The 21,075-nt window shown below is 58.1% G+C and overlaps 8 protein-coding genes and 2 non-coding genes across 10 annotated transcripts; 5 read left to right on the top strand and 5 right to left on the bottom strand.

The window, feature by feature from the left end:
* The first annotated feature begins 1,664 nt into the window (after positions 1 to 1,664).
* ASPACDRAFT_t214 lies at positions 1,665 to 1,735 on the top strand. The gene has a single exon. It is a non-coding gene; the product is annotated as a tRNA-Gly (tRNA).
* Positions 1,736 to 1,745: 10 nt separating this feature from the next.
* ASPACDRAFT_t215 lies at positions 1,746 to 1,826 on the top strand. The gene has a single exon. It is a non-coding gene; the product is annotated as a tRNA-Glu (tRNA).
* Positions 1,827 to 2,315: 489 nt separating this feature from the next.
* ASPACDRAFT_44787 (wax synthase family protein) lies at positions 2,316 to 3,739 on the top strand (the record flags this gene model as incomplete). The annotated part of the gene is made up of 2 exons (XM_020201484.1): positions 2,316 to 3,193; positions 3,310 to 3,739. The coding sequence occupies 2 exons, from the start codon at positions 2,316 to 2,318 to the stop codon at positions 3,737 to 3,739; spliced, it is 1,308 nt and encodes a 435-aa protein (XP_020054622.1).
* Positions 3,441 to 6,084, bottom strand: ASPACDRAFT_1871775 (uncharacterized protein). The gene is made up of 4 exons (XM_020197979.1): positions 5,178 to 6,084; positions 4,557 to 5,009; positions 4,217 to 4,508; positions 3,441 to 4,157 (listed from the first exon to the last, which is right to left on the bottom strand). The coding sequence occupies exons 1-4, from the start codon at positions 6,068 to 6,070 to the stop codon at positions 3,801 to 3,803; spliced, it is 1,995 nt and encodes a 664-aa protein (XP_020054621.1). The 5' UTR covers positions 6,071 to 6,084; the 3' UTR covers positions 3,441 to 3,800.
* A 640-nt stretch (positions 6,085 to 6,724) lies between these two features.
* On the bottom strand, positions 6,725 to 7,853 carry ASPACDRAFT_1881790 (4-hydroxybenzoate octaprenyltransferase; the record flags this gene model as incomplete). The annotated part of the gene is made up of 1 exon (XM_020198254.1): positions 6,725 to 7,853. The coding sequence occupies exon 1, from the start codon at positions 7,811 to 7,813 to the stop codon at positions 6,725 to 6,727; it is 1,089 nt and encodes a 362-aa protein (XP_020054620.1). The 5' UTR covers positions 7,814 to 7,853.
* A 1,514-nt stretch (positions 7,854 to 9,367) lies between these two features.
* ASPACDRAFT_1903269 (uncharacterized protein) lies at positions 9,368 to 10,953 on the top strand. Its single transcript, XM_020198788.1, has one exon. The coding sequence runs from the start codon at positions 9,479 to 9,481 to the stop codon at positions 10,928 to 10,930; it is 1,452 nt and encodes a 483-aa protein (XP_020054619.1). The 5' UTR covers positions 9,368 to 9,478; the 3' UTR covers positions 10,931 to 10,953.
* Positions 10,954 to 12,133: 1,180 nt separating this feature from the next.
* Positions 12,134 to 13,475, top strand: ASPACDRAFT_44783 (uncharacterized protein; the record flags this gene model as incomplete). Its single annotated transcript, XM_020201483.1, has 4 exons — positions 12,134 to 12,295; positions 12,361 to 12,748; positions 12,817 to 12,934; positions 13,010 to 13,475. The coding sequence occupies 4 exons, from the start codon at positions 12,134 to 12,136 to the stop codon at positions 13,473 to 13,475; spliced, it is 1,134 nt and encodes a 377-aa protein (XP_020054618.1).
* A 794-nt stretch (positions 13,476 to 14,269) lies between these two features.
* Positions 14,270 to 15,810, bottom strand: ASPACDRAFT_1871770 (uncharacterized protein). Its single transcript, XM_020197978.1, has 4 exons — positions 15,584 to 15,810; positions 15,347 to 15,479; positions 15,146 to 15,272; positions 14,270 to 15,068 (listed from the first exon to the last, which is right to left on the bottom strand). Exons 1-4 carry the CDS (start codon positions 15,752 to 15,754, stop codon positions 14,300 to 14,302), a joined length of 1,200 nt encoding a protein of 399 aa, XP_020054617.1. The 5' UTR covers positions 15,755 to 15,810; the 3' UTR covers positions 14,270 to 14,299.
* A 1,156-nt stretch (positions 15,811 to 16,966) lies between these two features.
* On the bottom strand, positions 16,967 to 18,455 carry ASPACDRAFT_44781 (uncharacterized protein; the record flags this gene model as incomplete). Its single annotated transcript, XM_020201482.1, has 3 exons — positions 16,967 to 17,840; positions 17,919 to 18,169; positions 18,219 to 18,455. The coding sequence occupies 3 exons, from the start codon at positions 18,453 to 18,455 to the stop codon at positions 16,967 to 16,969; spliced, it is 1,362 nt and encodes a 453-aa protein (XP_020054616.1).
* Positions 18,456 to 19,059: 604 nt separating this feature from the next.
* On the bottom strand, positions 19,060 to 20,537 carry ASPACDRAFT_61802 (uncharacterized protein; the record flags this gene model as incomplete). Its single annotated transcript, XM_020203703.1, has 3 exons — positions 19,060 to 19,456; positions 19,540 to 20,351; positions 20,415 to 20,537. 3 exons carry the CDS (start codon positions 20,535 to 20,537, stop codon positions 19,060 to 19,062), a joined length of 1,332 nt encoding a protein of 443 aa, XP_020054615.1.
* Between the last annotated feature and the right edge of the window lie 538 nt (positions 20,538 to 21,075).

The following is a 21,075-nucleotide window of genomic DNA, read 5'->3' as shown; positions in this document are numbered from 1 at the left end:
ACGCCGACGCCAGCTCCAACAACCAAGTACCCGTCTACTCCACGGTGGAGCGCACCCTGACCTACACGGTGACCGCGTGTCCTTCGACCGTCAAGAACTGCCCCGCCTCTGCGCGCACCACCTACATCACGACCCAAGTCGAAGCCGTGGCCACCACAGTCGTATCGGTGGCCGGTGGACGACCCACTGTTGCGGCTGGCGACGACGCTTACGCCGCTCCCTCGGCCGGTGGTACTACAACTGTGCCGGCATCGGGAGTGCAACCTGTTACCACGGCTGGTGTCGACGTTCTTGGTCATGCTTCAGGCGTTCAGAGCGGTGCGACGGGGTCCAGCGGGCAGGATGAGGGCCAGTCGGCTTCTGGAGGTGGGAGCATCGGAGAAGGTCGGGGGAGACGCCCCTCTTCTGCTTCGGGATCTGGGTCTGGATCAGCTGAGACTGCTGGCCAGGCTAGCAGCAGCAGCAGCACGGATGAGTCTTCCGAGAGCACGCACCCGAATTCCCAGGGCTCAGTCCCTGACTCCGCAGCAGGCTCTACATCCGGCGCCAGCCAAACGACATACCCAGCCAGCGGCGGCGGCAGCAGCAGCAGCAGCAACAACAATGCCAAAACTACCGAACCCAACACCCAAAACTCATCCGAGCATGCAACCCCCAACTCCGCGTCCACAGCATCCAGCTCCAACCACCCAGCAAATGCAAACGACGCCACAAAGGGTTCCCCAACCGACGTCGACGCCATCGCCGCATCCATACCCGCCGGACCGAAAACCACCCTCGTGACCGTGGTATACACCGCCGGCGGCGAGACAACCACCGCCACCATCACCACCGTCATCCAACCCGATGCCACTGCTTTCCCGGGCCAGCCGGAACCCACAACCCAGGGCTCCTCTCACGCCGCTGCAGGTGCAGAGTCTACCTGGTCATTTGGCTCCAAGACCAACAGCAGCTCGCCCGGCGCAGCCAGCTCCAGCATCGCTAACCACTCTCCTTCTTCATCTGTCCACGGTTCCACCACCGCGGGAGCAGCAGGCGCCTTGTTCACGGGCGCTGCTCCGGCCGTTGGTGTCTCGGGGAGCGTTGGCATGCTGGTCGCTGGATTGGCGGCTTTGTTCCTGTTTTGAACCAGAGGTGTGCAGTGTATTTAGCAATTGCTTTAGGGTCGTATCCGACTGGTGATGAGCTTAGTACTAAAAATGTATATCAATTGAGACGATTATGTGGTTCCCGTGTGTAGTGTACCTCAACCCGCACTGCTCCATCTTTGTCGATCTGATTAGACTGGGAGCAAATGAAGATCTAACCCTAGAGGGCTTGGTGGAACAGATGACCCCGGTCAAAGCTAGGGTCTGGACGCGATGTAGCATGAACTCTGCTAGTCAGTCGGGATCTTCTGAACACCCGCAGGAACTGAAATATATCTTCCGCCTGGGCTGACTATCCTGGATCAAGAATACACTCCAACTCTCCAAGGGATAGATTCTGGCCAGATTAGAAAAGGAGAAAGAGGACTTATTAACTGGTCATATTTCCCCAAATAAAGAAAAGCACTCTCCCCCCTAACCACAAATCAAAGTTAAGCAATCAAATCCCAATACACAGATACTCGCCAGCCGCTTCTTGGCTTGAATAACCAAGTTCTAGATCACAACCCATCAACAGCATCATTGGTCTAGTGGTAGAATTCATCGTTGCCATCGATGAGGCCCGTGTTCGATTCACGGATGATGCAGCCCACAATTTCCGATGTGGTGTAATGGCTAACATCGCTGTCTCTCATTGAGATACCACAGCAGCTCGGGGTTCGATTCCCCGCATCGGAGTTCTTTTTTTACTTTTCTTTCACAGCAAGTTTTGGTGGCAGCAGTTGATGCATGCCAGCGTGGTGAATTGAGTTTTCCAGGGGATTGTGTTAGGTCTAAGCCGCTGTCCAATCAAATGTGAGCATGGTTCTAGCCCCTTGCAGCCTGGGCAATCTGGCAGCCATCGCGGCGAAGGCTTCACTATCGCCGATAGGGGTAATTGAGTGATCGACAGCAGCCCCAGCCTGTATCGGCGAATGAACAAGATCCTTCACTACAAGGATCCACACCGCTTCTTGCCTAGCCGATTTCAATCTAGTCTACCAAAGATAAGTTAAAATGCAATGCCCATGGAGCTTAGTCACACCTGCATATCGCACGACCATAAAGCCCACAGCCTTCTCCGTAGTCCATGGTGCTCACACTTCAGCTTCAGCTTCAGCCTCACAGTAATCTTCACCCCCCTCACCCCCCTCTTCCCCCTCTTCGCAACTGTTCTACACGGGGACAATGTCCACCCTCCCCCCCAACTGGCCCACCCCTACCCCCCTCATACAATGGCTCCTCATCCAGCCCCTCGCCGGCCTCGTCGTGGCCTTCACCGCGCCGCGCGCCCCCGCGCGCCCCGCCACCGCCCTCCTCCTCCTCGCGCTGGCCTACTCCATGCAGCGCAGCGCGCAGCTCCACTACGCGGGCACGCGGTTCGGCGCGCCGCTGATCTCGATGGGGTGGGTGAACGTGCTGAACGCGGTGGACCTGCTCGTGCTGAGCCGGGTGTCGTTCGAGGCGCAGAAGCTGTGGGAATTCGCCAAGTACGCGCGGTCGGTGGATGGGTCGGTGGCGAAGCTGCAGGTGCAACCACCCCACCCACCACCCACACCGAAAGACTCAACCTCCAAAGAATGGGTCTCCCGACTGCGCTGGGCCCTCAGCATCGCCTTCAACTACCGGCGCATCGACACGCCCTGGGAGATCCGGCATCTGCCGCGGTTTGACGCCGCGGTGCCGGGGTATGTGCCGTCCCGGGCACGGTTCTTGGTCGGTGCCGTGGTGAAGGTTGTCGTTGCGGTGGCGGTGATCCAGGGGTGTACGATGGAGACCGCGGATGCGAATCTGGGTCAGGCGGTGGCGTTGCTGCCGGAGGCGAGGGAGGCGCTTTTGCCATTCGCGTTTGCTGATACCCCGGCGGGCTGGGATGGGGTGTGGCGGAGGATGCTGCTGCGGGCGCTGTTTTGTCTCTCGTTTGGGATCGTGGGTCGCGCCACGATCATCGCTTCGTATAATGTGGGCGCCATCGTGGCGGTCGCGTTGGGCCTGTATGAGCCGGTGATGTGGCCGCCGGTTGCTGGGTCGTTGTGGGAGGGTTGGTCGGTTAGGCGGTTTTGGGGGTATGTTTTCTTTTCGTCGCTTCCCCCCCGGGGCCCCTTATCTTTTGACTGTCCCTTCCGGGGCGTTAGGTCATGGCAGAGCATGGCAGGGCAGGGCATTGCTAATATGACAACAGGATAACGTGGCATCAGACCTTCCGCCAACTACTGACCTCCAACGCGGACTTTCTGCTCTCTCTGCTGCGGATATCGCCGAGCGGACGACTGGGGTGGACCCTCCGGGCTCTGCTTGCGTTCACGGTGTCAGGGGTCATTCATCTCTTCATGGATGTGGGGTTCGGGGTGCCGATGGCCAAGAGCGGCGCCTTGTGGTTCTTCTGTCTGCAGATCGTCGGGGTCGTCATTGAGAGCATTGCGCGGGATCTCACCCGGCCACTACGGGCGAGGATGAATCCCGGTGTCAAGAGGATGATCGGTTATGTCTGGGTGGCGCTGTTCATGCTGTGGACGGTCCCGATCTGGATCAACCCCATCTTGATCCAGTTGTACAGTGATGGAGTCCGGATGATGTCGCCCTTTTTGTGCTTCGGAAGTTGGAAAATCTAGAATCTAGATGTAGAGCATAGAGATACACCTTAGACAGCAGGTAGTGCCGATGTTGGCCAAGCTACATCCCCCCATCCCAGTCCACCCAATTGAACGTGTTCAACAGCTCCAGATGCGGATACTCCGCGCCGATAAAGTCGTGCATGCCGAAATTGTCCATGGCCGTCGCAGGGCTACACAGTGACGCCGGCATGGCGAGGATGCGATCGAGCGAGCGTTGCAGGATGCTCTTGATCTGGGTCTTGGCGGAGATATCCGAGCCGCAGGGTTTGAGCCAATCCAGAAACGCCACGAACAGGCTTAGGTTCTGAATTGTTGCCGAGCGAGGCAGGTCCAAGTTGTAAGCCTGGGGGTGGGACGCCTGGCGTAGCAGCTCGAGACAGAGGATTCCACTACACGGCGCGCCGTACGACATCGCCTTCGTTGCCGATCAGTACGCGCACGAGGACAGGTGAGAACCCACGGGGTAGTACTTACCAGCCATGAGAAATCGTTGTGAAGGGCCATGAATCGGTCCTTGTGTTTCCAGTAGAGCAACGTGAGAGACAGCGTCTCCTGGCTGACCCCGATGAGCGCCTGCTCGGTGACGATCTTGTGACGCGTCAGGAGTCTTTCTAGTAGGAACTGATTCAGCAGGTACTCTAATCGCACGAGGATCCGGGTATGTAGACAATGCCCCGGTATATCGAGATCGTCGATATCTTCCACTTTGTGGATGAGACTTTCGGGCAGCTTATCATAGATGGCAGAGGCCTGAGCCTTGAGATTGCTATTTTCAGTCAGTTGAAACCCACGGTAAGTGTTCGCTGCGACTCACAAGCATGTCTCGATAGCCGAGTCGGAGATCTCGTCCAGCGAAGACTCCAAAACCTCCAAGATCTCCTCGCGGTTCCTCGCGAACAAGGCCCGCGCGCGCAGGATCGCAGCCTGGGTGAATTTCCTACCGCTATTGCGGTCCCACCCGTCGGAATCCAGCTTCGCAGCGGCGCTCCTCACATTACCAGACAGAATATCATGGTCGCTGATGTCCAACGGTAGCTGGGTAGTTGAATATCTGCGACTCAGGAGCGGCGGCCGACCCGTCAGGGTGGAGGCGACTTTGTCGAACGCGAAGATCGCCGAATAGAGACGCCTTTTCAGCTCATGCTGGAATGAGACCTCGTTCCACTCCGAAGATGGCTCGCGATGAAGCCCGATGGAGGTGGTCACGGCGATGGTATCGCCGTGTTGTCGCCAGCAAGAGAGACCTACTACCGTCAGCAAACCATCACTTCCGACCCCTAGAATGAGAAGAAAGACTAGAATGAAAAGATAAAAAAAAAGCCACCCACTCTTGTCTCCACTCACATTGCTCTCCAAGATATTATGCTTGTACAGCAAATGCAAGAAAAGCACATTGACCCCTCCCAGCTCGCTGCACATCTCAATGCACATGGACGCGCATTTCTTGAAGTGAAGCATCATCTCCTTGGCGCCCTTCATCGCCCGGCCCGCGCAGTAGGACGCGATCGCCGGACTGTCCGGTGCCAGGGACACACACCCATACGACCAGTACGTAAACAGCACGCCGATGAGTTCCCACCGCGCCTTCCGGCCGGAGAACGACTCCACCCAGCGCTCCGGGTCCTGCTCCGCGGGCAGCGGGACGAGCGTGCACTCTGCCAGCCGCCGCGCGAGGGTGTGCAGATGCTCGGGGGTGCGTGCCCGCAGCACCGGCCGATACGCGTCCCAGGTCAGCTTGGACGCCTGCCAATTGGCCAAGCGGAAGCACGAGTCCATGGAGACTTCGCAGCGCACAAAGAGCTGGTTGCACGTTTCTTCGTCGGGAACGTTCCGCAGGATCTGCACGCCGAGTTGGAGCAGGCGCGGCGTGATGATCGGGATCGTGGCGGGCTGGATCGGCGACGGTGGGTTGGGGACTGTGTGACCACTACCACCGCCAGCGGCAGCGGGGCTGGCGAGTGTGTGATCGACCTCGAAGCGTTCGCGGTGCTCCACGAACACCGAGGTGAAGCTCGCCGGCCCCAGATACTCGGCGGAGCTCTCGAGGATCGGCGTGGTGGACTGCGCGCCGGGGCAGGTCTTCGCGCTCGGCATCGCGCTGCTATCGCTCGGAATGCTCGGAATGCCTATGCTTGAGTCTGGTGACGGCTCGACTGTGTCATTGCTGGCAGACTTTGTTTTGGTCAACGGATTGGCGAGGTAGACGCACTTCATCGACAGGCGTTCGCACCGGCGACAGCCGGGCAGTTCGTGGTCGCAGGCGAGCTTGCGTCGGCGACAGGGCTCGCATGCGGGCTCGCGGCCATTTTTGCGGCGCAGGGGTGGCATCAGATATGATATCAGTGATATAGTACCTAGAAGAAGATGGTTTGATAGACATAGTGAGGTTGTGGACAAGACGAGGATTTAGCTGATGCTGGGGTGCGGAATCGGCATCGGCATCGGCATCACGGAGTTCCGAGCCACCATCTCGACTGTAGAACAGTGACAGTTTGTGCCCCACTCACATATACTGGACAATATCCTGATGGTGAATGGACACTAAAGCACTTTTTTGCACTTAATATTCACTTCGCATAGTGCTTCATGGTGATAACCCATGGAGACGCCGGTTTAGCTACTACCTCATGTCCTCGACAGCGCTATCAACCAGGGACGGAAGATATCGAGAGTCTCAGGTTAGATGATACGATAGGACCTCATGTCGCTTTATCGTTTACACATCGACTATATACAGAGCTAGCAGACGTGCAGTGGGCGTTACCCGACCAGTAAGTCTCTTCAGTCCTCACCCAGCTTGATCCCTGCTTCCCATTCTCACAGTATACGCCCCGTCCCCAAAACATCTTCAGCATCCATCCTCCCCTCTCCTTCTCCAAACGCAGCGTCAATAAACAAAAAGCCCCCCCTGAAATTCTTCTTCACCATAAAACCCACCTTCTCCCCCTGTACACCCTGACCAACCCCACATACCCGCTCCCCTCACGCCCAGCCAAACCACCTCACCAAATAAGCCGCGAAGAACCCGCAATTCATGCAGCCACCCACAAAACAGAACCCCAACTTGAACCAGCGAGCGCAGCTAGCGGGCACCGCCAGATCCACCGAGACCAGCATGACGACCAGCGCAACAGCGGACCCCGCAACGCCAACGACAAAGTACACGGGGGGCATGTGAGTCCAGACGCCGGCGCAGGCAAGCAAAGCGACCTGGCCCACCCCCAACGCGGCGCAGAGGGGCTTGGTGGAGTGACGAAAGCGGACGGCCATGGACTTGACGCCGGCGCGGAGGTCGTCCTGCAGGTCCTGGTGGGCGTAGATGGTGTCGTAGATCATGGTCCAGAGGATCTCGGCGAGGGCGAGGGCGAGGGTGGCGGCGGTGGTGGGGCGGTCGCGGAAGGGGTCTCCTCGCTTGCTCCGGGCATCTTCTCCTTGGGGACTATCACCGACAACCGAGTAGGCGGACAGGACGATGGCCAGGGCCAGCGGGACGCCGAGGATGGCCTGCGGGTAGTGGGTGAAGCGCTTGCAGAAGGGGTAGAGGGCGTAGAGGGCGCCCATGGCGGCGGCGGCGTAGGCGGCGTTGGCGGACGGGGTCTGTTTCGAGGAGAAGGAGAGCAGAGGATGGAACAGTCGCCCCAGGAGCGCCAGCTGCAGCGCCAGGAAGACGTGCGCCTGCTGCGTCGACACCGCCCCGCGCGCGATCGGCCGCCCCCGGCACCGGTCCACCTGCCGGTCGTACTCTTGGTCAAGGTTGTCATTCCACGTGCAGGCCGCCCCCCGGATGAGGATGTTGGCTACCAGCCAGAAGATGCCCTGTGTGAGGAGCTGGCGCATCGGTACTGTCTCGGGGCCCGCGAGACTGGCGGCGTACACAAGCCCCAGGATCGAGGGCATGTAAAAGCCGATGAACCCCGCCGGCCGGTCGAGGCGCATCAGTTGGAGGTAGGGGATCCAGCTGGCTGGGTTGGTGAGGCTGAGCGGCTGGTCCTGGATTCTGGGGGCAGGAGGTCCCTTGGGTCTGGGGGTGGGTGGCCCGCTGCCGTTGCTTGCCTTGGTTGAAACTGGCATTGCTCTGCTCGTTGGTGTGTGAGCAAAGAGGAAATGAGGGGAAGGGAAGAGAGAAGGGATGAAAAGGATGGAATGAGATTTGCCTCAGTTGAGTCAGTCAATTGGCCCGTTCTTCAGGGCTTCTTCTGGGACCGAACGTCAGTTATATACCCTGAGCACGGCATTCGTATTCAGATGTCCATGGAGAGGCCAGTAAGCCAGTCGACCGTCAACCCGAGCAGCAGGAAACAGGTCTCGAGCAATTGAGCCTCCTCATCAGAAGCCATGGACACATGTACAGCGTCTCGGCTCAGCATAGTACTGTATAGTCATTGTATAGTCATTGTATAGTCTTCTCTAACCAGACAAGATGCGGGTGAGGGTGTATTGAGCCTACTTTGGGGGCTGAAATCCAGAAACCAATGACCTGGTCACATATGTAGTCTTGAAAGGCACGATGGCAGAACCGACACGAGGTAGATAGAGTGATAGAGTGATAGAGTGATAGAGTGATAGAAAAAGCGCAGAATCCAATCAACGACACGCAGGGTTCATTTGCAGAGCCGATGCTGACTATGACGAGAGATCGTAACGTGCTTCTGCAGGCCAGTCCGCTTACTGCCACTGCCATCGTAATTTCCACCTGTCAATGCACGGATAGCGGTAAGAACAGCAGTACGAACAGTAAGTTACTACTTAGTTCGATGCTAGCCCCAACAAAGCAAGTCTGCAGCGATCCGGAACCGCCCGGGAAATGGCGGCACGTTTCGAATGGGACGAGGGGAAAGCGCTTCGAAGCGTTACATGTGTCAGATTTTAGATCGCTTCTGGCTGGCAACTTTAGTCTCCACGTGTGGCCGGATCAATATAACGCCTCATCTCAGACAATTGTCGCCAAGGGGCATGGCTGGCGCTTAGCCTGTCGGTTCCTCCGAGGTGAGGCTATCTTTACATAACTATTGTCTGACTGCGTCAGGCTACGGCGTGGGGGCGATACACTAACTACGAAACTACCTAAGATTCGAGCGGGCAGACAGAGAACCTCACCTGATTATGGATGGCTCCAAATCAATATGAGGGTGACTGGGGCATTCGAAGGATTGATCCCCCAGTAAAGACTAGAGGCAAAGGGTTTGCAGCGCGTCGTGCAATAGTCCCTTCCATGGGGAAGGCAGAAAAAGTCGCTCGGTGAAGGTATAAATGCGCCCTAACGACACCCCACGCGGTCAATTGTGTTTAATTGTGCTTCATTCAATTCGTCTTCCTTTCTTCCCTTGATCAAAGATGTTGTTCAGTTGGAAATCGTTGGGACTCGTCGCTGGAACTGCGACGGTGACGGCGGCTGCAGCAGTTGCCTCCGCTCAGACTTCGACTTCTTCTTCAGTCGCGCGATATCCCTATGGTCTTCTCCCTACCCGCAATCTGCCCGCGTGGCGTAAAGACAAGGTATGCACTCATTGTTTCCGCCCCTCCATCAGCGGAGATATCCACGCTCGGATTCAGACCGTCTAACGACGTGGACAGACCTGTCTTACCACCGCGCCCTGGTCGGACGTGTCTCCCTCGGGCGACCCGCCTAACACGGGCGTCACGCGGTACTACAACTTCACCATCGCGCGGGGGACCGTTGCGCCGGACGGAGTCTCCAAAGATGCCATTTTGATCAATGGGCAGTTCCCCGGTCCGATGATTGAGGCCAACTGGGGGGACATGATCGAGGTGACGGTGCGCAACGAGATCTACGACGACGAAGAAGGCACAACCCTGCATTGGCACGGATTGACGCAGAAGAAGACACCGTGGGAGGACGGAGTGCCGGGGGTCACGCAGTGTCCAATCATCCCCGGGGGCAGCTTCACCTACCGCTTCCAAGCCGACCAGTATGGCACGAGCTGGTACCACTCCCACTTCAGCGCCCAGTACACCGACGGGGCCTACGGGCCGATGATCATTCACGGCCCCGTGCAGCCTGGGGCCGAGTACGACCTGGACGTGGGCCCGGTGATGATCGCGGACTACACCTACCTCGACTACTACTCGGTGCTCGAGGAGATCCTCTCCATCCCGCCCAGCTTCCCCAACGTGGACAACAATCTGATCAACGGCCACGGGGCCAACGGCACGGGGACGGGCTACGCGCGGTTCAACTTCACCTCGGGCAAGAAGCACCGGCTGCGGCTGCTGAACACGGGGGCCAACGCCAACCAGAAGTTCAGCATCGACGGGCACACGATGACGGTGATCGCCAACGACTTCGTGCCGGTGCAGCCGTACACGACCGAGGTGGTGACGCTGGGCGTGGGCCAGCGCACCGACGTGATCGTCGAAGCCACGGGCCAACCGACGGACGCGTACTGGATGCGCGCCACGCTGGACATGTACTGCCTGAACAACACCGCAACGTATGAAACCGTGCAGGCGGCGATCTACTACGAGCAGGCCAACCCCCAAGCCTTGCCGACCAGCGAGTCGACCGCGACGTGGGCGAGCAACAACTGCCGCAACGACCCACTGAACACGACGGTGCCGTACTACGCGCAGACGCCGCCGGCGACGCCGGCCCTGACGGAGACGCTCGAGGTGACGATGGGGGTCAACGCCTCGGGGAACTACCTCTTCTTCGTGAACAACTCGACCTTCCGGGCCAACTACAACACGCCGCTGCTGCTGCTGGGCCGCACCGGCAACTTCTCCTACCCGGAGAGCCCGGACCTGAACATCTACAACCTCGGGGCCAACAGCTCCATCCGCCTGGTCATCTACAACGTCTTCGCCATGCAGCACCCCATGCACCTGCACGGCCACAACTTCTGGGTGCTGGCCGAGGGCCGCGGCACGTGGGACGGCACCATCACCAACCCGGCCAACCCCCAGAGCCGCGACACGCAGGTCCTCCAGCCGGGCAACGCCGAGGACCCTGCTTACCTGGTCCTGGAGTGGCAGCTCAACAACCCAGGCACCTGGCCGCTGCACTGCCACATGTCCTTCCACGTGAGTGCGGGCTTGCTGATCAACGTGGTGGAGCAGCCGGATGCGATCCAGAACCTGCAGATTCCCAAGACCATGGCCCAGACGTGTCGCGACTGGGCTTACTTCAGCGGGCATGAGTTTGTGGATGAAATCGACTCGGGGGTGTGAATGGTAGAGAAGATGAAGAGAAGAAGAGAAGAGGGGGAGGGGGTGTTGGGGGCCAAAAAGATGTGTCTGGTCGATAGATTAAAGAGTACCATAGGAGATAGTGTACTGTACAATAATATTACAAGTATATATGCATGCATGGCTCCATCCTCCATACACATGACGTGTACTGTACGTACTATACTGTCCTTACTACTGCTTATGCAGTACATGGGGGCTGCATTGGTGGGGCGGCTGATTGATGGTTGACAAATCAACCCAAATTACTTACTGTGCCCTTAGGCAATCAAAACAGTGCTGTTTCTCAGCTTGGGTCAATTGCCGGGCTCTGCCTGAATTGATATGAATATCGATTCCTTCTGGGGGGATCATCTAATTTACTGCAGTGAATTGAGCAGTGGTGAAACACCGAGAGGAATCACAGTTGAACTAGCGGGGGCTGGAATCCGGAGATAACCCTAGCTAGGTAGTCATATATTCACCCATCCAGCCCGCCCGGGGCCGAATTCCAAGAGTCAAGCCACTCAATCCTCGCACAGACAACACGCTTGTTTTTCCTCTCCCGTGGTCCCTCTCCCGTGGTCAAGCGGGGTTCTGCAGCTTGACATCTTGGGCGAGACCCACGTATACTACACGGCACGTGCCAACCTCATGCAGGTTTGGCACTGGATGCGTGAACACCCCTCTCTCGGCCTGGGTTACTGTAAGCTCACTTATAAGTCAGTAAGCTATAGTACCGTCTTTCGTCACCACTATGCAATCACTCGAATCGCAATCATTACGCGAGAACACCAATCCGCACCGATCGCCAACAGTTACCCACCCACTTCTTGGTTGGTGGCAGATGGGGCCCGGGGCAGGAGGCAGCCTCAGGCCGACCGCCACCGAATGGACCCCAACCACCATTGCAGCAGCCATCCAGGTAGCGCAGAGCACCGGAGGGCCAAACTGCAACCATCTGTTTATGACTGGTTCCCTGCAGGTGCTTGATATGGGATGACGGGCCTGACTGCGCCCTGCAGAACATGCCAGTCGTCGACACGTCGTGACATTACCACTATAAGTGTATGTACCTGGCTTACCCCCCCGGTCCCCTCCCCTCCCCTCCCACCCTGCATTCCCTGCCTCACGCTGATCCCCACAAGCAGCCAGACTCAGCGTCCTAGATTCCTTCGCACTGCGGAGGAAAACGAACGCATCGCCATGTCAGCGGCTCTGCCTCCCGACGAGAACCGGGCTGTGAGCCTGCTCTTATGCTTCTGGATTCCCTTCCCCTTCACGGTAGGGCTGGTCGTGACCCGCTTCTACTGTCGGGGCATGCGAAAGGACCTCGGGTATGACGACTGGACGATCCTAGTGGCATGGGTAGGCCCCCTTTCAGCATCCCAAAAGACCCAAGAACCGAGTCACTAACCACACGATCCAAACAGATGCTCTACACAGCAGCGGCGGCGATGAGCACGGCGATGGAGCTGCGGGGCGGGGCGCGACATGTGGCCTACCTGAGCGCGGAGGAGATCCTGTACATCGGCAAGATGCAGATCATCAACCAGTTCCCGGCGGCGCTGTCGGCGATGTGCGGCAAGATCAGCGTGGCGCTGTTCATCATGCGCATCTCGGGCCGCACCTCCAAGTGGCGCCGGTGGTTCCTGACCGTGCACATCGTGCTGTACTTCTGCCTCACCGTGCTGAGCCTGTGCATGCTGATCGGCCAGTGCAAGCCCGTCCAGGCGCTCTGGGACATGAGCTTGCGCACCTCGGGCCAGGCTACGTGTTTAGACGCGCGCATCAACACGGATATCACCATGTTGCAGTCGGGTAGCTTCCCCGGGCCCTCCAAGCCATCTCCCAAAGCACCCAAGCAACCGCTAACCCCAAGAGTAAAGCCTTCGGCGCATACCTCGACTTCGTCCTCGCCCTCCTCCCGCTAAGCTTCATCATCGACCTAAAAGTCAGCCTCCATAAACGTATCGTCCTCTTCTGCATTCTGAGTCTGGGTATCGTGTACGCTCCCCCTGCCCCCATCCCTATCCCCCCCCCCCCCCCCAACTCAGTGCACCAACCCTAACCCCCCGAAAGAGCAGGCATATGCGCCTGCATCAAAACCAGCGAGTTCATCCCCGCCACGGCCGGCACGGACCCAACCTGGGACGGCTATGCCCTCTACCTCTGGGCCTTCCTCGAGATTCCCCTCGTCATCATCGCAGCATGCATCCCGCCCTCCAAACCGATCTGGGATTTTTTAGTCAAAGGCCAACCCATCCGCCCCTCCAGCAACCACAGCAGCAGCAACTACACAGGATCGGGGTCGACGGGCTCGTACCGCATCGGGTTCGTGAAGACCTCCGTGCGCGCGCAGAAGCACACCCAAAAGAAAAAGGGCGGGCGGGGTGGCCAGGCGGATGACGGGGTGAATCTGATTTTCCATGGGGGGAAGGGTGGGGCAACGAAGAATAATATTCAGCAGACGGTGTTGATTACCCAAACTTCGAGGGAGAGGGGGTCGCCCAGGCAGTCGGAGACGAGTGTGGGTAGTCCGGTTTGAGTTGGGGGTGAATTGAACTTTGGGGGAAGGGAGGGCGGGGGGTGAGGGGGGTTTGTTGTTGGGGTTCGCTGTTGATTATACCACTTTTTTTCTGTTGGTTGGGTTGATTTTGATGTATGTGTATTATATTTTGTATATAAGGATTGGGATTGTACGTTGTTGTTTTTTGTGCGGAGTTGGTTAGGTACGATAGTAGGATTACTTACAGTCATTGTAGTATTGTGACTACTGATAGGCGGATTTACGGAAGCCCAGATAGGGTGCAGTACGTTGGGTCGTTTAAGCTGGCTACCTGCTGCCCGGAATTTACGCACTTGAATCCGTTTCTGTGGAAGAACCGAGTTACCGTGGGTCGGTTATGTACAGTAGTACTCCTTCTAGGAAGACCTGCCTGTTTGCTAGTGGCTTGTTCCCATGTGTTCTGGACTATCTTCTCGACTTCACGGCTTCTGGGCAATTGGCTTGACCAGTCTCTCTCTCTGAATCTTTTATTCTTTTTCTCTTGTGGAATAGATAAATCTCCCCACTCTCAAGTCTAATGCCGGATGCAGTGCCTAATGTTGGGGAGGGTGGGCAATGTCCACTTCAACTGCCTTTACCTGGTTTTTGATATAGGCATACTCTATAGGAATGGTTTCCCGCCTGATTGCAGTAGACCCTAAATTCCCAAGACCATAGTGGCTACTAACGGCCAACATCAACCCCACGATGAAGCAGCGTGCAACAAGGCTGGGTCTATAAATTTTATTCTCCATTCATTGAAACAAAAACAACCCAATTGAATTAACAGGCAAACCCCTGCTCTAGAACCCTAGCTATACAATTCAAACCGGCACTGCCTCAAACAGCGCATTCGACCCAGTCCCCTGGTTCTCAGCCCGCCACACCTTGACGACCTTGAACCCGGCGCGCTCCAACAGACTCAGCCACTGCTTATCCGTGCGCTCCAGCGACGAGAACATAGACAACATGATCAGATCAACACTAGCATTGAACCGAGGCACGCCCGTCTCGGGGATAGTGTTCTCGTTGATCAACAGCACGGAATCCGGGGCCATTGCCTCCCGCACACGGGCCAGGGCCTGCAGGGCCTGCTTGTCAGGCCAGTCATGCAGCACGGTGCGCATGTAGTACGCCTTGGCGCCGCGGACGGGCTGCGCGTCGAACATGCTATACCCAACCGCCTCGATCGCACCGCCCAACGGCCCCGAGATATCGGCAATCACGCTGGGCAGATCCTGCAGCACCAGCTTCCGCCCCGGGCTCTGGGCGGTCTGGAACCGCTGCAGGTCGTGGCCCTTGCCGCCGCCGATGTCCACCAGCAGCACGCGGTCTGCGTCCGAAGACGCCGAAAGCCGCTCCGCCCACGGGTAGAAGTCGTACCACTGCTCCCCCTCGACGGCGCGGTTGCTCGTCTCCATCACCGTGTTGAAGGCATGCTGCTCCTCCGCGTTCGTGCCCAGCCACTCGAAGTGGTGCAGCGGGGTATTGTACGCGAGCTGGAACGGCGTCTCGTACGCGTCCTCGGGGCTCGTGTAGTCCCGGGCCGCCAGGAACTCGTGCGTGTATGCTGTCGCCCGTAGGATCATGTGGCTGGTTGATGGCTCCCAGTCAGTATCCTTCCACTCCCCTGGGCTAGTATGCCTCCCCCAAGAAAGATGTATACGTACAAATTCTTAATCACCTCACTAGGCGGCGCCCCCGTCGCGAACGCCAGCGCAAACGGCTGCGCCTGGTACTTCTCCGCCGCCGTCTCCGTGAACAGCCGGTTGGCGCTCAGCAGGCGCATGATGCGGACTGTCTCGGACACCAGAATTAGTTCATGCCTCCACAGACCTCTCATCAAGTGCTCCGAAAAGAAAGAGACGAACCAAGCATATCCTTATCCCCCTTGGTCTTCTCGTTCAGCTCGTCGGCCGTCAACTCGGCGCTCGGGCCGGCGGCGGCGAAGGCATCGAAGATGCCCATGCCGATGGCGATGCGGAGGGCGATCAGGGGGTGGGCCTTTCAGTCAGGATGTGTTAGTAATCCCCATTCAATGTCAATCACATTGAATTTTATTTCCCTTCGAGGAAAGCTTGTAGGGGCTTTAGGGGCTGGCAACACACCGCCCAGCAAATGTTCAGCACCGTCGCGATCGGGGGCTCGACCGCGCCCTTGAGCTTCTCCAATGCATCGATGAGGCCGAAGCGCGCGGCGTCGGGGATCTCGTCGGTCGGGGAGAGTTTGGCCAGCGCGGCGTTGACGGCTGCTGTTACCTCGGCGACGGTTTCGGCCATTGTGATTGCTTTTGAGGGTGTGGATGTGGGGGGTTAGATGGGAGATGGAAAGGTGGAGGGGGATTGAGAGAGGAAGGTCGGTGGGGATGGGATGGGTTAAATTATTTGGCTGAGGTGGAGGTTTTATACTGGATCGATCTCATCGCACCCTTTTACCCCCCCAACCCAGATCGTTTTCAGATTCAGCTCTAGCTAGCTAGACATGGAGATGGGTGCTAAGGTACTGTACAAGATGGAATCATCCACTCCCTGTCGCGGGGGCTTGTTCGCGCCCGGTGGGGGAGGGGGAGTCTACACAGACCGGCGATGAGCGCTGTGCTTAATTGATGCGTTTCATTGGGCAGGTCTTTCGCTCGGGGAGAGTGAATACAATGACTTCGTACTAACTTGCTAAAGCACTGTAAGCTACCTATCTAGCGAGAATAGTGTCATGTTAGCGCGTCGATGTAACCCTGGGTTGTTGTTGTCTGGCGGTGACACCGGTCAGGTCAGCACTAATGCGATGCGATAATAGTAACGAGAGGGGGCCGTTTCCCAGGTAATTTTTCAACTTCGACTGTGCCACACGGTTTCTTTGTTCGCTGGAGACATCTGGAGCGGTAAGACCAACCGCACAGAATCAGTAATCAAGTCGGATGCGAGTCGTACCATAGGAATCAGCCTTGCAATTGGGGGAATTCCAGGTGAGAATATACGGAGTAAGCCCTAGGCGGTCCCCAGTGCCGTGCTAGGTGAATGAGGAAAGGGGCGTAAGCACTAAATTCATCCTGACCTGTCTTTCGGACAGAAATACAGCTCTCAGGGTACACAGATGTCTTAAGGCTGCAGAAATTATGTCTGTGTTACCAAGATCATCATTGTAACGGCCAAGTCGCATTAAGTTGTGTAGCGACAAATGCTAAGCTTCGGGGAAATCCTTTCCATTTCATTCCAACAGGATGCATCGCATCCTCCGCGGTGCGCGGCAAGGGCCCTTTTCTTCCTTCGGGTGGAGGACGGTATGGTATGGATACAGGGATTGTATAATTGACCTATGAACTAGTTAAACTGTGTACAGTACTGTATCAGTGTAACATTCAGGCACGGCACGGCAAATGGCCCACTCCCTTCATACTGATCATTAGTACTACTGTACGAGGTACATATACGAGTAGATACACTATACAGTACAGTCAGCTGAACCACAATCCTGAATACACTAATCAAAGTACACTATACATCCCCCTCAGCCAACCGCTCCAGCACCATCACACTATGCCCCCCCTCCGTCACATACGGCACGACCTCGACCAGCGCCAGCCCCGCCGCCCGGAACAGCCGGGTCCAGTGCGCCAGCGTGCGCTCCTGCGCCGCCAGGCACGCCAGCAGGGTGATGTCCATATCCACCACGGCGGGACCCGCCCCGCGCGCCGGGCAGACGATCTCGTCCACCAGCACCACCGACCCGGCCCCCATCGCCGCCCGCTGCAGCCCCAGCAGCCGCACGCACTGCTCGTCCGGGTAGTCGTGCAGCACGTTGCGCAGATAGTAGAACCCCGCCCCGACCACCGGCTGCGGCGTCCAGAAGTCGTGCGCCCGCCGCTCGAACCCGGCGTGTGGCAGCGCCTTGGCCACCACGGGCGCGAGGTCCTCCAGCACCACGCGCCCGTGCAATTGGGGCAGCCGCTTCAGCAGTTCCACGCACTGGTGGCCGACGCCGCCCCCAATGTCGACGAAGATGGGGGGTGGTGGGAGGGACGGTGATGCCGATGTTGCTGCTGCTGCTGCTGCTGCTGAGTTGGTGGCTGTGGGGGTAGTGGGGGTAGTGGGGGCCGTTGCTTTAGCGGCAGTGGCAGAAGTAAGCAATCGTTCCAGCGGGAACACGTCTAGCCAGATGGGCTGCCCGACGCGCTGGGCGCTCATCCACAGACTGAATTCCTCGAACAGTCGTGGTGGGGCGCTGCCTCCCATAAACCAGGCGAAGACCGTCTGGTCGGTCTGGTGGGCCTGCTGGAATGCCGTGCGCTCCCGGTCGGAGGGGGTTTGATAGTTTGTGGCTGCGAGGAAGGCCGGAAGGGCCGCCCAGGCGGGCAGTTGGACCTCGAAACTGTGGTCAATCAGATTAGTCGTGAGTCGTCTTGAGTCGTGCTGACACGAGATAACGGGACGGGGGCTCAGAACTGACTGGTGCTTGATCCCCGCTGCAAACCCCGGCACGGTGAGGGCCTGGGTCACTGGGGTGGCCTGGAACCGGTCGACTCCGGTTTCAGCGAGCAGGTGGAAGGCGGCCAGATAGCGAAGGATACGCGCGATCAGCACAGGGTCTGCTCCGGTGGCCTGGCTCAGCTCCACCAGGCTCATTGGCTCGCCTTTCGAGACGAGGATCTCGAAGAGGTTCAGGTCGATGCCGACTTTGGTCATCGTCAATTGCAATGGCTGTCTTTGTGTCAGAGTAACGCTAACGATTCTGCACGGCAGCACCTACTGCGAAAGAAAGTCGGTGGACGGTCTCCAAGGGTCGCTCAACTACCACCAGAGCCTGCGACAGCGCACGGGACAGTTGCCGACGAAGATCATCATCCTCAGGCACTTCTTGGCGCAACGCCGCGAGATTGGCGAGGAGAGCCTGCGTTTCGGTGGCAGACACGGCGGGCTCCTCAGGCACCCGTTGGCTTACCGCCGTGAGGCGGGTAAGGAGCGTCTGTGTTTCGGTCGAAGCCATGGCTTGCATTGTTGCTAGGGATGAATGTGCCATGTGGTGCAATCTCTGTTGCCTTAATATACGCCAGGGGGGCCATGTGCACACATGACCGAGCTGGCATGTGTGAGCAGTGCCATGCATCCCTGCCCTCAAAGTATACACCTATATCAATACCTCGTTAACTATGATCTCGACCCGGCGTATCATCATCGCCGCATGTATACGACAGGCTGGTGCAGATTGGGGTCTTATCGTATTCTCCGTACATTCCCGGCAGCCTGTTCTTCGGACGTTATTAGCGTCGCGTGGCATAGGAGCTAGTAGCTGGCTAGTCCAATCCACCGACCATGAAGATAATATGACAAGTGGTGGTGCATGGGGCCATTCATGCAGACCGGCTGGCTAGCACCCGTTTTTGGCCCCAGACAACGGCCGAAGATAAGTCCTTCTATCAGACCGCTCCCAGTCAAGATATCACAAACCCCAAGTCTTACTGTGTTAATCTAATATCCTCTCTCCAATCTACTTGGTCTTGTATCCTTTTCAAACAAGGACAAACAATCTCGAGCCCGGAATCCTAAACAAATATAGCCAAGGTATTGATATTACTCTAATCATACAGCATCTACTCCCGGCTTTCCCGGTTCAACTTCCACGTCCCGCGAGTCATGGGAAACTGGCCCCTCGCAAATTTCCACCCCGCCTCGCGCGCCGCCTCGAACGCATCGTAGCCGAACATCCACCGTGTAAGGGCGGGATCCGCCAGGACGTTCGGGTATCCGTCGTAGGGATCGTGCTCGTGCTCCCGCAGCTGGCGGTCCCGCTCGCGCTGCTGGGGCCCATCCGGCAGGGACCAGATGTCGCGCGCCATGCCGACACGGCGGCGCATCTCCCGCACCCGGGGCTGGCGGATGGCCTCGAAAATGGTCAGGAGATCGGGGATCTGCGCTTTGTCTTGCATCGCACCGAAGAGGACGCTCAGCGCGGCGGCGTCCTCGAAGGCGAGCGCTGCGCCTTGAGCGCTGCGTGAGATTTGTGGTTAGTCTCCGGGGGTTCATTTGCTTGTAGACTCCCAGAGATAATGGAGGGAGGGGTTGAAACTCACAGGTACGGTAAGACTGCGTGTGCGGCATCCCCAAGCAAGGCGATGTTGCCCGTCTCGCCCGTCCACTGGGACGGCATATCGGTGTGCAGCAGGGTCCAACGCGCGCAGGTGGTAGTCAGGTCCAACAGACGATGGAACAAGGGATCCCAGCCGGCGAACTCGGCGGCCACCGTCTCCTTCGCGATGGGCTGCGGGGCGAACTGCACGGTGGCATCCGGGGGATGGACGTGGGTAAGGACGATATTGAGCAGGCCGCCGCGCTTGAGCGGGTAGGTGAGGGCGTTGCCGCGGGGGCCAACCCACCAGTTGATGCCGCGGGTGAGCGCGCGCAGCTGCTCGTCGGCCTCCAGAGCCGTCAGGGGCACGGTGGCGCGGAAGACGTGGTCGCCGCTGTCGCGCCAGGGGAACTCGTGGCCCAGCAGCGAGGTGCGCACGCGCGACCGCTCCCCGTCCGCCCCGAGCACCAGGTCCGCCGCCCGCTCTTCCCCGCCGGCCAGCTGCACAAAGGCCTGCTCCGGCGTGCCGCGCACCCCCGTCACCTCCGTCCCCAGCTCGATCACCGCCCCCTCCCGCTGCGCCGCCTCCGCCAGCAGGTGGTGCAGGTCCACCCGGTGCACCACGTAGTAGGGGATGCCGTACGCCTCCACCATGCTCTTCCGACCCAGCGGCATCGTCGACAGCACCTCCCCGTCGCGGTACGACCGCATCTGGTTCTCCTGCGGACAGATGCAGATCTTCTCCAGCGCGTCCTGAAGGCCCCATTCGCGGAAGACCCGGCCTGAGTTCGGCGGCACCTTGATCCCGGCTCCTATCTGCATGCATGCAGTTATTAGACAGGCACTACTTGTGAGGCCGGGGTGGGGAGGAAAGCTTACCTCTCCCAGAGCCGGCGCCTTCTCCAGGACGGTGACCTGATGGCCGGCGCGGCGCAGCCCAATGGCCGTGGCGAGTCCGCCTAGGCCGGCGCCGACGATGATTACGGAGATACTGGGGGGCATGATGATGAGAGGTGAAGATAGGAGATCTGGCTATATTTTCGGATGAGGAGGCTGCGCTCTTGCTCTATATAGAAGCATGTCTGGAACAGATGGCGTTGCTTCTTTGCTAGACGCAATGGTTCTACTAGTGGGTCCACCTCGAATTCGTTTGAGGAGGCTTACGGTGGTAGTGGATTAGAGCACGGGGGCCAAAACTACTACTATGTGTTTCCGGGGCTCGTATGACTTGATAATGTGAAGTCAGCAAGACTGGACTGCATTTCTGCGGCCCAGCTCGGGCTTATTACTCCTTGGAATTGACCTTGGGGCTGGGCTCTTCGCTTATCCCAATATTGTACTGTACGTAGTGGTGGAGCTCTATACGAGTGTGAGCAGTTGTTCAGGTCAGACCAAAAGAAAACAGTTCAGTCCTAAGTCAATCCGTTGTCTTGAAACAGGGGCAAGCAGGTGGCGAGGGTAAGGTCCCGTTACGCGCTAGTCAACCACCATGCTGGAGTTAACTAATACTGCTTTAGTTCTCTATTGTTGTTTCCACGCA

Source organism: Aspergillus aculeatus (genome assembly GCF_001890905.1).
Source record: "Aspergillus aculeatus ATCC 16872 unplaced genomic scaffold ASPACscaffold_11, whole genome shotgun sequence".
Lineage (NCBI taxonomy): Eukaryota > Fungi > Ascomycota > Eurotiomycetes > Eurotiales > Aspergillaceae > Aspergillus > Aspergillus aculeatus.
Note: the sequence above shows the minus strand (reverse complement) of the source record. Positions and strands in the feature narration are given on the sequence as shown.